We start from the raw sequence: 12633 nt of genomic DNA on the forward strand, positions 1-12633 counted from the left end.
GTTAGTCACACAATCGTCACTAATAGCTCTCTGGCAGACTCTAGTTCCCTGCACTCTCGATCTCAACATCATGCGTACCTGTCATCAGCTTAGAGACGAGGGACGGGATCTGCTCTACAACGAAAACACTGTGCATATTGGTATCGTGCCCATTCATGACAGTAAGGGGGCAGGCATGTACATTCAGCATCGGCCATGCCACGTTGTTACATATCCTCACAGCAAACGTCCCAACGAGAAGCAGATTGCTTTTCTGAAACCATTCTCAAGGTTCCAGATAACCGTCATGAACCCAGTGGCGGTCCACATTCTCCTATCGGGAATCCGCCAGATCAAGCATGTCTTAGACTGTAAACACATCTGGCTCGCTATGCCAGCTGGTATACTGGAAGGACCCGTTGAGCCTACAAGAATGGACCCCTATCCATACATTGTGCACAAGAACCCTTTACTTGCTTTCACTATCCTAAGATGCAAATCCTTCACAATCACCAGTCACGACGAGGAGGCTTGCAGATCATTGATCTCTCTAGTTGAGAGCCGAGAAGAGGTGCTTGACATTGCTAATATATGTCTGTACGCGCAATGCATGTTTCATGACACTGCCAGTTATGGGGATCACCACTCATCAAGCCTGGAAGCGTTACGATGTGATCTGCGGGAGCAACTCAAAGGGATGTTCAAATCTGCGGACGAGATTGATCAGGGCAGATTCACGCAGGCGAGAGACAAATATGAGGTGTGCTTACGCGCAGTCCGAGAAGTACAAATGTCACGGCTACATATTGGACTGTAAGGCGTTCAGGTCAAGACACCTTCGGAAAGTCCTCAGGTTGTTCTCAGAAGGACATCAGAAGTCTGAAGGCATTCATATCTGTCAAAGCGTTTCAAAAGATGTCCGTCGGCTGTTACCTCGTAGCGAAAAGCCATTATGAGCGCGACTGCCTCCTGTAATATTGTTGAGGAAGGAGCGTTATGAAGATACCACGCGTCGCGCGTTCCTTCCTTGATCATCATTGAGCATACCAATCTTCCCTGCGCGCCTGCCAACACTTTTACACCGCCAAACCTTTACTGGAGTCAGAATTCTCCTCTTTTTCAAGTTGCACTCTCAAATCTCAATATCCTCGTCAACTGACCAGCGACCTCATTGTCACGATTTGTGGTGCTGAAAGCTTGCATTCGGTCTCAACATCACTCCATGATTTGTGAGTTGTGCTAGCACCTCTGTTCTATCTGTTTGCTGATCAGAATTTAGATGATCGTTCACGGTGATACTGGAAGCACAAGCACAACCTCAACAGCAAGCAGCCATGGCTCCTGTATTCAGCCTGCCACGCAACGATCAAATTGGGAGTCCTCTGACTCGACTCCCGGCCGAACTGCGGCTAATGATTCTGCGATTGCTGCTGAAGACTGCGGAGCCCGTGTATGGGAGGACTGCTGTTCAGTACCGAAGAGCAGAATATGTATTGCAAGAGGATATCCGGGTGTCAAGGTCAGGCCATGTCAGCCAGCGAAGACCTCACGCCGTCTGGAAGACGTATACACGCCGCACACGATTCTTTCAGCCTAGCATCATTGCGTCTTGTCAACAGCTCTATAGTGAAGGGTTCTCAATACTTTACAGCGAGAATATCTCCAGGGTTCATGTGACAGGTGCTGGAGTCCGTATGCTCGATCACTACCAATACTGTGGTACGTATGAGCATGTCTCGGTATCAAACATAGAATGGTATCCTCTCAAGCAGGCTACTCGAGTTCTCCTCGACGTCCACAACTACAGGTACATCTCCCCGGAAAACTTCACTGATGCTTTTCGATGCCTATCCAATGCACCGCGGCGCAAGTTTGTCAACGTGGTGTTTCAAGTCCCGGATGCCATCGCACAAAGCCCTCAGTCTCTGGCCGCCTTCCGACTTCTACGGTGTGAATCCATCAAGTTCAGTGGCATTGACAAGTTGCTCTGGCAAGGCACAGCCGACATTGTTGAAAGCAAAGAAGTTATCCGAGATCCACTTAAATTGTACGATCAAGTACACGCATATTATCATCGACATTCGAGCCGGCTGCGACTGGAATTGAGTGACGATATGGAGAACGTCTTGCGAAGGCTACGAATCGCAGCTCAGTGCTTTGACTCGAAGACATTCGAGTCGGAGCGAGAAAGGATATTTGCGATGATGCAACGTCTTTTGCTTGACGAGACTCGGACTCTCAGGGCGGACGACCCCAACACATGGGCTCTCTCACGAGTTCGATAGAGAATGAGGCTGTAGTATAGGGTGAAGTAGCTGCGACTGATCAGCTCATGGATTGTGTGGCACAGAGGTCAAATACGGGCAGCCCGTGAGCGGCAATGAGAGCAGTAGCATACCATGTCCAGTTAGTAGCCTGAGTGGATAGTCCAAGCAACGAACAGTTGTCGCCTTCATCTCTGTCATAATTCGATATCACACAGCTCTTGAGACATTCTGCCACGGACTTGCGGGATCACATGGGCTATGAATCAAAGAGAACTAGGAGCAAGTGTCGTTCTTGAATGTTCTTTGACATGTGCGTGCAGATCGAATAAGTAGGTATGCTGTTGAGCTTCGTTTCTGGTCCCCTTTATCCATCAGCAATGCTACTAGACGCTGAGGCGGAAAAGTCCGGGGGTAGACGATGATGTGTCGGAGATCACCACATATACCACTTCTCAATGTCCAACAGCCATTCGTACCTTGAACCAGCGCAAGCCTGCTTATTCACAACACGTGCTTGCCTTACACGGGCCCTATCGCAGCAGGTGCGTTCTTTCGACAAGATTTGGTTCATTCAAAGTTGACCGTCTTATGGGATGTTGTCTGGATTGCGACAGCGACCAGAAAAAGGAATGAATTTAAGCCGTCACGTTCCCCATGACTTGTTCATGCATGAATATCATCACAGTTTGCCCTCAGAAGCAATCATAACGTCTGCAGATATTCATGCATCTACCGATCCTGCAGCGCTGCAGACCCAGACGATCGATGCATGCAATTCACGACTCAAGCTTTCCCATCTCACACATTCATGACTAACCTCGACATGATGCCTCTATGGGGCATATTAACATGATCGCCTCTCTGTATTCGGGGGCACACCAGTACACTGTAAAGAGCGACCTTGAGAGGCAGAGCAGCTGGTATGATGGGCTAGATTCGCACATCTACAAGACATCTAGAATCCTTCGATCTCGCACCTTGGGGGCACGCCAGTCCCTATAACTGATGCTTACCCACAGCCACCTTCATGTCCCAAAGTGAGAACGCCTACTCATCAGACTCTCCAAACTTCCGAAACCACGCAGCCATATCCCCCGACCCATCACTCCCACCAAACATCATCTCCCCAATCTGCAGCGTCTCCTCCGCCATCTCCTTCGCCCTCGCCCACATATCCACCTCAAACTCCTTAATCAACGGCTCCAACGCATCCTGAACAGAAGCGGCGTCCTCCCCAGCCATCTTAAACGCCTTGACGATAGCCCGCGACAACAAGAGCGCGTCCAACATAGCTGAGTTGACGCCTTCGCCTGCGCCGGGGTTCATAAGGTGCGCCGCGTCGCCGATGAGCGTTGCGGCTGGGTGGTGTGTCCAGGTGTGGCCGATGGGGAGACGGTAGAGCGGTTTTATATCGAGGGTTGCGGTGGGGTTATTGGCTGATTCGTCGTCGCATGCGACTGCGATAAGCTCCTTGATGGTGGTAGCCCATCGGGCAAACGGTGCGTCGTCACCGAGGAGTACCCCCTTCGCCTGCGTGGGGGTTTTTGTGTCCAAACCGCTCGTGCTCGCGAAGTGCTCATCGGATGTCGAGATGAAGATATAGATGCGAGCTGAGTCCGCCACGGAGCGCTGCGAGATAACACCGTGATGGTCCGCGAGGGAAGTGAATGTCCCGGTGCCGATGAAATCTGATAGGTGTGGGTGTTGAGACGTGTTTTGGGTGATGTCGAGGGTGATGTAATGCATACCTACATACTGCGGCTTGATGTCTGTCAGGAGAGCGCGGACTTTCGACCAGGTGCCATCCGCACCGATAACGAGGTCGAAGGTTTGGGTGCCATTTGGGCCGAAGTCAAGCGAGATCTCGGTGTGCCCAGTGGAGGCCGTGGTGTTATGGGCGGAGATGAGTTTGTGACCCCATTTGATGCTTGAGGCAGATAGATGCGAGAGCAGCAGCTGGAGAAGCTTGTGTCTGGAGATCTCAGGGCGGTGACTACCTTCGCCTTCATCCGTGTAGATGATGGTGCCGTCTTTGGTCGCGATAACTTGTGCTTCGGTACAGTCGCCTGTGAGTAGCATGAACTCGTCGAGGAGGTCACAGGCTTTGAGTGCGGCGAGGCCGGACTCTTCGTGGAGATCAAGGGAGCCGGAGGGCTTGGCGAGGTCTAAGGATGTAGGTTTGGGACGGAGCTCGAAGATGGTGAAGGGGATGGCGTGTCTGTGGAGAAGGAGGCCGAGCGTTAGGCCGGCTGGACCGGCGCCGATTATGGCGATGCGGAAGGAAGTGGGAGACATGCTGGGTTTTGTTGATGCTGGAGAGGGACTTCTGCGTGTTGGCTTAGTATGATGGAGGATTGTGTACTTGCAGGATGTGATTGAAGGGCGAGACTCATGTTGGCCATGATACTTATTTGTTTAAGTACTTGAAGTCCTCTGGTCTTTTCGAACATCTGATGTCTTGTAGCGAGCACTGGTCAGCGATACTCCTACGAACAGGTCAGGTAAGTTGCATTCAGCAGTTCCAGAGGGCTGTGGCGGCAGCTATCTTCCACTAAAGATATGCTTATCCCAGCCGACGGTGCTTATTGCTGATAAGAACGATCCCAGTAGATCTTGAGCTGATTCTGGTTAGCTAGCGCTGCGATAGCGTTAGTTAGAACCCGTGGTGGCGGCCGCTATCTTCTAGCGTGCTGCAAGATCAGGGCAACGGAAAGGGCCAATGTAACGCATGAAGGTTGGTGGCGGTTGCCGACGTGAGGTCTGGGGATGAAGTTCCGGATGTTACTGAATTGTATGGGACGAGGACGGATGGCGGACCATCTGGTCTCCGTTGAAATTGCACAGAAGGTAATCCACAGACCTCGCGAACGCCGGAGGCATTTCACAGCACCGCGCTTCTGCGCAGTGGTACTTGCTCGCTTCGTTTCGAATATTACTTGCAATCCGGCGGCAGTAGCGAGTCAAAATGTTGGGGCTCGGCTCATCTGACGGAGTAGTTACGGCTGTCGACCCTCTCCGTATCATTCTCGGTACCAGAGGAAACGGCAGGAAGTTCTGTGATAAGCGGTCTGGTGGTGAGGACCTGCGTACCAGAATTTGCCGTAGGGGGGTGAGTCATGCTGCCGTCCATTAAATCTCTCCGCCAGATTTTGAATTCTGCAGTTAATGCCCATACGGCGACGGCTACTGTCTGTATATTTACGACTTTCCCTTCAGTGTCAGCGCATACCTACCTCGCCTTCGCGGTTCTGCAGTGAGGTCAATCATATTACGTGCATAGCTCTGGATAAAAATGGATATCCTCGGCGCACTCGAAGCAATGGTAGATGCGGTTGGCAATGACCCAGCATTAATCGATACTTCCGAATTCGACATCAAGCGATGGCAGCAACTCTTCAACCTTTCCGCCACTGATGCGCGAGCAGCAATCGAGGCGTATCGGAATGATATGTCAAGGACCGTAATCACAGATGACCACTGGAGCCTCATAAGTGAGGCAAAGGAAGCAGAAGGCTTCGACAAAGAAGCATATGCGTACTCACTGGAGAAGCAAAAGCAACCGACAACCGCATCTCGCGAAAATAATGTCTCACGATCAAGAGGCACATACATTGTGCAAGCCGATGGTCGAGTGTCTTCTCCAGGTGTGGTTCAGTCAATCCTTGGTCTGAGTCATGCACCAGATATGTGCTCAGGTCAAGGAGAGCATGGCGCCGCAGCCTTCGTCAAGCTTAAGTGCCACGACAAAGACACGCTCGTTGCTTGGCTTGCAGTAAACCACCCACTGTTTCGTCCAACGATTGTACGGCTATCGAAAGCAGCAAAGGAGCTCAGCCCTCAATGCCTAGCGCCGTACTTGGGAACCGATATGACGCTACCTCAACATCGTCCAAGCACATCTTGCTTCGAACCACGACCACGACAAAACGAGTATCCGGTGTGGTACTTCTTTTACGGCAGGCTAGCAGACGCAGACACCCTGCAGCATCTGCTCAATCCGGATCAGCGACCGACCCTCCAGCCTGCGAAAGTGTATGGCGCTCGCCTAAAAAGTTGGCAGGGGAAGTATCGAGCTGTCGTGGATGGAAACGCAGAGGACGTGGTTGTAGGTCACGCATTCCTAGTTGAGAACAGTGAGCAGGAGGATACCTTGTGTTTCTTTGAGACAGACATGTATGAAGTTGTGCGATGCAATATCCATATGGAGGGAGGAAGTCAGCCTGGGCTTATCTTTCGTTTTGACGGATCAATCTTGACTTGACGACTATAAATGGCCCGCTAGAATGGATTGCTCGCACAATTCATTGCGCCTGGTGCTGAAAATGACCGAGCTTCGCATGATGAAAGACGAAGAAGAGGTCGAGGGCCAAATACCTTGGCACCTCACTCCCGTCCACCAACACTAGTACCGAACAGGAATGGTACTGCCAAGGTGGGGGTTCCGGTTGAGTTTCCACGCCAAAGAACCGACTTCCTCTCGGGGGATTTTTCTCTGGCTTCGGATTTCTTACTTCATCGCTCTAATCGTTCATACCGATATACAGCGGATGATTTTTCATCGTCTTCGGAGTGTGCTGACATGGAGGATCTCTCTTGTGGACCTCTAGCATGATCGCTGAATGCGAATTACCAGATCAAGCAATGACTTAAAATGGCGCGCCCTTGCTGGCGAGCTGCCCACGTACAAGGCATGGTTGATGTTTTTCACAAGGGCATGGTGTCCATTGCACGTACAGTAATCTAGCAGGCATGCGGAGATACTCCTGTGAAAAATACAAGTCATGCCTTGGAACAACGCCTGCTGTCAGGCAACCAGTCGGTACGATATCGACGGGACAATTCTAAGCCGGCTGGCTTGATCGAGCTTTGGTCAAAGGACGGTGCAGTCCCATCGTCGGGACAATCTATCTTCTAAAAAATGGACTTAGCTGCTTCCTGGCTTGAGCTGTGAGCTGCAGAAGATCACTCTATGGTCAACGATGGTTTCCTGTACTACAGAGCACGCCTGCGGTGGCGGAAAATGCACAGCTGCCAGCGCTTTCTGCGAACCTCAGCTTCTTCAGCAACAAAGCCCGCTTCTACGGTGTCCTCCCGAAGTGCTCGTTCTTATCTTGCGCTACATCGTCGTACGACAAGCTCCGATACCGAGTCCAGCCAATGTTCGACTGGAGCAAGAGGAAAAACTGCAACTTCGGGTGCTGGGCACATGCCAGCTACTCTACTCAATCGGGACTTATATGTTCGTGTCGGAGAACACAATCCGCATTCCAGTCGAACTTGGCACTGGACGTGTCGAGAATTATGCCAAGGGAGATATGGCAGCGTCGTACGTGGAGCTCGGGTTGCCAGCTACACAATTAGTACAGCACAACTTAACCAAGACACAACTGCATAGGTTCCATAGAGTCATGCTGCATGTCGAACCAGGAAAGCCGCTGTCACACGAGCCAATGCTGCTAGTGAGGTTTCTGCGGAACATCAGAGATCAATTGCGGGACAAGCACGTTGTTGTTACCTTTGAACACCTCAGTTACTGGCACGAAATTAATCCGTCCGTTGCCTGTTTATCCTCTGGGTTTAAGGAATTGGTCCGATGTACTACAGAACGTCTAATCGGCACGTTCGAGATAATCCGCTGCAGGACCTTCGAGATGGCGATGGTACCGGAAACTGAATATGCGGGAATCAAAGCTATCGTTGAGGGCATCGGACCGGTTTATGATTTGCCTGCGTAAGCTGAGAACCTTTGCAGCTTATGGCAGGAACGAAGGGCCCTTCTCGGAACTTGCGGAATTCTTCGAAACGATGTTGAAGTCTTGAGACGCTTGTTGGGAGCTGCCTGCAGGTTCGATACTCAGTCCTTTGTTGGGCACTGGCAGGAATTGGTCGACCGCACCCGAGCAAAGGGGAACCATCGGCCAGAGCCAGGACTGCACTTCACAAGCAACAAAACTATTAGCGCGACTGCGAAGGATGTCAGCGGTCACCCAGTTGTCCAGCGCTAGCTTTGAGAGCCTGAGAGCCTGACAGTGCTTTCTAGGAGCAAGCATGATCCGTGTGACAATCGCGTGCATTGTCATTCACTTTCGTGTCCACTGGCTTGGCAGTGGTGATAATGCAGGTTCTATCATTTACTTACATCGTCCACCATCTTCCAACATCTCTCCACATCTGGTCGCAACACATTTCCTCGATACACGAAATCTTCCTTTTGGAACTCAAGCAGCGAAACCCAACATTCCTGGCCACCTCGATTATTGAACCAAATCGAAAGACTCTTCGCTGATCATGGCCGACAAGACGCATCCTCAACGGGATTCATCTTGCACGACCACAACGGCCACAAAAGTTATACAACCTACTCTTGCACCATGCCTATCTCCAAGCTCAGTCAATCCGCATCAAAGCAGACTAATGGGTCTTCCCACTGAGATCAGACTGATCATTCTACGGGAGCTGTTGGTTGTCGAACAACCATTGGCTAAGAGAAGGACCTACGAACCACCAAGGGCGAAATGGTACTACACAACTGCATGGAATTGCGCGGAAGAGCAAGATTTTGTCGAGAATCTACAATTCTTGTTAGGCGAGACTGTTGTGAGTGGTTACGGCCTAACACCTGCAGTGCTTGGAGTCTGTCAGGAGCTGTTGTATCAGGGCTGGCCGTTGCTGTACGGAGAGAACACGCTGGAGGTCGATATGTTTCCAGGCGACTGTCCAACCACCGTCGCCGGCACCGGTATAAGCGCCATGTACCGCATTGGCAATGCTCTTGTATGCGGCGAACGTGCTGTTGATGGCTCCAACGTGGTAAGCACAGGACCTAGAGGAGGGTTGCAGCTTCACGAGAACGCCATGAAACTCTTGTTCAAGTTCAAGAAACTAGAAGTACGCCTGAACGTCGGGCACACCCACTACATCGGATGCAGGTACTGGCCTTTTCGCGACCTCCTCACCCATATTGCGCCTGCGCTTGTGGGATGCTCTGTTGCTTTTATGTTCCTCAATTCGGAGATGCTACAACTCGCCATGCTTCAGCGCTGGATAGATGCTCTGCAAATACTCCGCTGCGACCAATTCCAGCTTCACGGAGTGCGAGACGATGCCTTGAACAAGAGCCACCGCCGCAGGGTTATTGAAGTGGTCACAAGCCAAGACGAAATCGTCGACCTCTCCCTACCACTTAGGAACTTGAACAGCCTTGTTCACAGATTTGAATCTCCCCCAATTGCTGCACTTGACAGCAGCTGGGCGCTTCCGACGCTGCAAAACCTTACGAACGCAGCTATGCGATTTGATGTTGAGGAATTCAATAACCTTCGGTCCGAATGTATCGCAACGCTGGACCGAGCGTATCTCAGTATAAAGCAGGACATCCTCAAGGCTAGCTAGTCTGGTTGCGTAAATGCTGGTAGTCCATTTTCGAAGCTGTTGCCATAGCGTAGCAGATCGAAGGCTATAAGATTGAGTTATGGTAACGGAGCAGTCCGTAAGAGGCGAAGGATGTTGGAAAGGCGGTATTGCACTCAAAATGGCGAAATGTGAAGTGCCGATTGAATGGCTGGGCATTGCGGCATCTTTGTAACAAAACAGGTGAAGACAGACGACAAACCTCAAGAAAGTCGACGATTGGTAAGGACATGGTGAAGTGGCGCCATTTCAGCATTACTAGCAGTCAGCAATGTTCCATCTGAGCGAGAGTATCAGTCGTCCTCGACATTCGTATAGCTGAAGAGTGCACCTGCTTTGCTTTCCAGTTGTGCTGTGCGCTGGTCGGTAGCTGCACTTTGTGGACTGAAAGTGAAAGAAATGTGACGACCGAGTGAAGCTTGTCAGTAACAGCCACCACCTAATACCATCGCACCTTCCATCTCTACAGCAAATACCAGGATCAGCCTGCGTTCACGCCATTCACTGAACATTAAGTCTATTCGGTCTTTTCTGGCTGTCGTATAGTCGTGCCCATTGCTTCCACTGCCGTGCATATACCATCAATCGGTAAGCTTACTTTCTCGATTTCCAACCTCAAGTCCTTCAACAAGATCTGACGTGTCTTACAGTACTAACAGTCGATGCTGCGAGCGCGATTCTATCCTGATGGCAGCAACGGCGGAAGATAGCAAGGTAGAGGCCCAAACGGATCCAACACCAGACTCGAGCAAGATGTCCAGCTGCAAGCCTTCCTTGCCATTCAAAGACCAAGCACAAAGTCCTCTATTACAGCTTCCAGCCGAGATCCGTCTCATGATCCTTCGAGAAGTGCTCCTTTCCCCAGCTCCTCTATCCGAACGAGCCAGTTACGAGAAACCATGCAAGCAATGGTGTCAGCCGAAGAAAGAGATCCAGCCTCGAAAGAAGTCTAAGAGAACCTCTCTACCAAGAAAAGCAAAGGAGAAACAAAAAGCGATCGTGGAAACGTCAGATGGCGAGTCGGAAGATGAAGCCAAAGAGGTCAAAACCAAGCTCGTGGCAGGATATAATCTCGCGCCAGCTATTCTCAGGACTTGTCAAGCTCTTCTCATCGAAGGATGGCCCGTTCTGTATGAAGGGAATATCCTTAAGCTGGTATATACAGATCACCCGATCTCGTTCTACAAACGCAGAGAGACCCCATATTTGTCGATGTGGGCATACAGGAATGATGCTTTGTTGTGTTTACGATATTCCTACGGCAAGGCTCAGATGCGGCTAGACGAGGGTGCGAGAGACTTTCTCCTACGCTTTAAGTCTCTCCTCTTGGACTGCACGGTCCACACAGACAAGCGAGACAAGCGAGCCGGCAAGCACTTCCGATCAGGGCTGGAGATCTTAGGGCCAATAGTTGCAGGCAAAAGCATACGCGTCATGCTTCCGCCGACAGGTCGATCCCTATTCTCGAACGAGGTGTACCTGAAAGCCTTCCAACTCCTGCGATGCAAAGCCTTCGCAATGACTGGCGCTGCATACCATAAGATCGACGAAGTCACCAACACTGTGCTCAGCGATACCGAAGTGTTGAACCTAGCGAACGCATCAAAGATGTTGAGACCAGTCAAAAGTCACTTCAAGTACAGGGCGTCCCCTTCGCTTCGTGAATGGGCCGAGGGCAAGATATCAGAACTATATGCTGCTGTCCTTGACTTCGACTCGGCAAAGTTCGAGGAAATCAGGGCAGAACTTGTGGCTGAATACGACGAAGAGCAGGCTCGAATCAAGCAAGAGCTCTATGCGGACGACACCTGGAAGAATTGAAACCGCTTTTCAGTCGAAGTCGCACAAGCCGAATCGTGCGTAGAGGGTCCAGCTTCTATGACTACGTGTACTGCCGCTGAAATGGCGTGAAGAGCACGTGTTGCCACCACGAGCACAAGTGCTATGAGATGGCAGTGGATGATGTGACGATGAAATTCATTTCGAGTGGCATAGTGAAAAAGCGTTGAGAAGCTTATGGCGACGTCGACCACTTTCGGACTGTTTTTGGAGGCATCAAATGAGGTACATTGATGTGAGTAGCTTTGCAAAGCACAATGTGTATAACGGTCTCGAGTATGATATGATGGTACCAGGCCGTTTGTGAATACTTCTGGTTGGCTCTTCACTTTTCGTCCAGCATCTGGCGTACACTCTGCAGGAGCTCAGGACAATAGACTTGACAATGACCAGCTTGAAACATCAATAAGAAGACACAAGTTTTGAGCTCTTGATTCGATGGGCACCTCCATCTTTGTCGTAAGATGAGCAGGATGAACGGGTATGTCTGACTGCCAGCGTTCCAAACCTGCCTCGTCTGCCAAGAAGCACTAAATCCCGTGACCTTATTAGCGCCACGAACTTCTCCTTGCTCACAGAAGCCTAGTACTTTCGTGATTCTATGTGCACGATCGCGACGGGATAATGACAGTTTTTGCTGGCTTCTTGCGCGTGCCTGTCGTTGTCGTTAGGACCAACGTGTACTAGTGGTACGGCTAGACTGAAGACTATTCAGGATCAACTGACTATGGTTTCCGCGATCGATGCAGCCGCTTTGGGCGGCACTCGGAAAGGCTCTAAGGTGAGGCAGTGGGCGATTCTTACTGATCAGGCGAAAAAGTTCCTATCGAAGAATATTCGACTCGAGCTGCTCATGCTTTGGGCAAGATGTTAGGCTGGTCAACAACATCAGTGCCAGGCTTGGACCAGCCTCTGGTAGACCAAAATCTACCAGATGGACGTCCTTAACAGGTGTTTAACCGACTATTGCGTCTGAAAACCTAGCATGTGACAGGCTTGGAGCATGCTACCATCAGCGCGACCTTGCTAACGATTGCAGCACTTTGCGATACTGCCTGTTGAGTCATGGCGCTGAGCAACGCGACTGTCGTGAAGCTAGTCACTCCATCTGACTCGCACAGACGTGACTTGTGGACGA

At 50.8% G+C, this 12633-nt stretch overlaps 6 protein-coding genes across 6 annotated transcripts; 5 read left to right on the forward strand and 1 right to left on the reverse strand.

Annotated features, from left to right (window-relative positions):
• Positions 1-70: 70 nt before the first annotated feature.
• Positions 71-796, forward strand: PMZ80_008987 (uncharacterized protein; the record flags this gene model as incomplete). Its single annotated transcript, XM_064877383.1, has 1 exon — positions 71-796. One exon carries the CDS (start codon positions 71-73, stop codon positions 794-796), a length of 726 nt encoding a protein of 241 aa, XP_064726885.1.
• A 517-nt stretch (positions 797-1313) lies between these two features.
• On the forward strand, positions 1314-2264 carry PMZ80_008988 (uncharacterized protein; the record flags this gene model as incomplete). The annotated part of the gene is made up of 1 exon (XM_064877384.1): positions 1314-2264. The coding sequence occupies one exon, from the start codon at positions 1314-1316 to the stop codon at positions 2262-2264; it is 951 nt and encodes a 316-aa protein (XP_064726886.1).
• A 1029-nt stretch (positions 2265-3293) lies between these two features.
• PMZ80_008989 (uncharacterized protein) lies at positions 3294-4541 on the reverse strand (the record flags this gene model as incomplete). The annotated part of the gene is made up of 1 exon (XM_064877385.1): positions 3294-4541. One exon carries the CDS (start codon positions 4539-4541, stop codon positions 3294-3296), a length of 1248 nt encoding a protein of 415 aa, XP_064726887.1.
• A 997-nt stretch (positions 4542-5538) lies between these two features.
• Positions 5539-6507, forward strand: PMZ80_008990 (uncharacterized protein; the record flags this gene model as incomplete). Its single annotated transcript, XM_064877386.1, has 1 exon — positions 5539-6507. One exon carries the CDS (start codon positions 5539-5541, stop codon positions 6505-6507), a length of 969 nt encoding a protein of 322 aa, XP_064726888.1.
• Positions 6508-8534: 2027 nt separating this feature from the next.
• PMZ80_008991 (uncharacterized protein) lies at positions 8535-9638 on the forward strand (the record flags this gene model as incomplete). Its single annotated transcript, XM_064877387.1, has 1 exon — positions 8535-9638. The coding sequence occupies one exon, from the start codon at positions 8535-8537 to the stop codon at positions 9636-9638; it is 1104 nt and encodes a 367-aa protein (XP_064726889.1).
• Positions 9639-10343: 705 nt separating this feature from the next.
• Positions 10344-11477, forward strand: PMZ80_008992 (uncharacterized protein; the record flags this gene model as incomplete). The annotated part of the gene is made up of 1 exon (XM_064877388.1): positions 10344-11477. One exon carries the CDS (start codon positions 10344-10346, stop codon positions 11475-11477), a length of 1134 nt encoding a protein of 377 aa, XP_064726890.1.
• Positions 11478-12633: the final 1156 nt, after the last annotated feature.

Source organism: Knufia obscura (assembly GCF_036327395.1).
Source record: "Knufia obscura strain CCFEE 5817 isolate CBS 148926 chromosome Unknown scaffold_12, whole genome shotgun sequence".
In the NCBI taxonomy this organism is placed as follows: Eukaryota; Fungi; Ascomycota; class Eurotiomycetes; order Chaetothyriales; family Trichomeriaceae; genus Knufia; species Knufia obscura.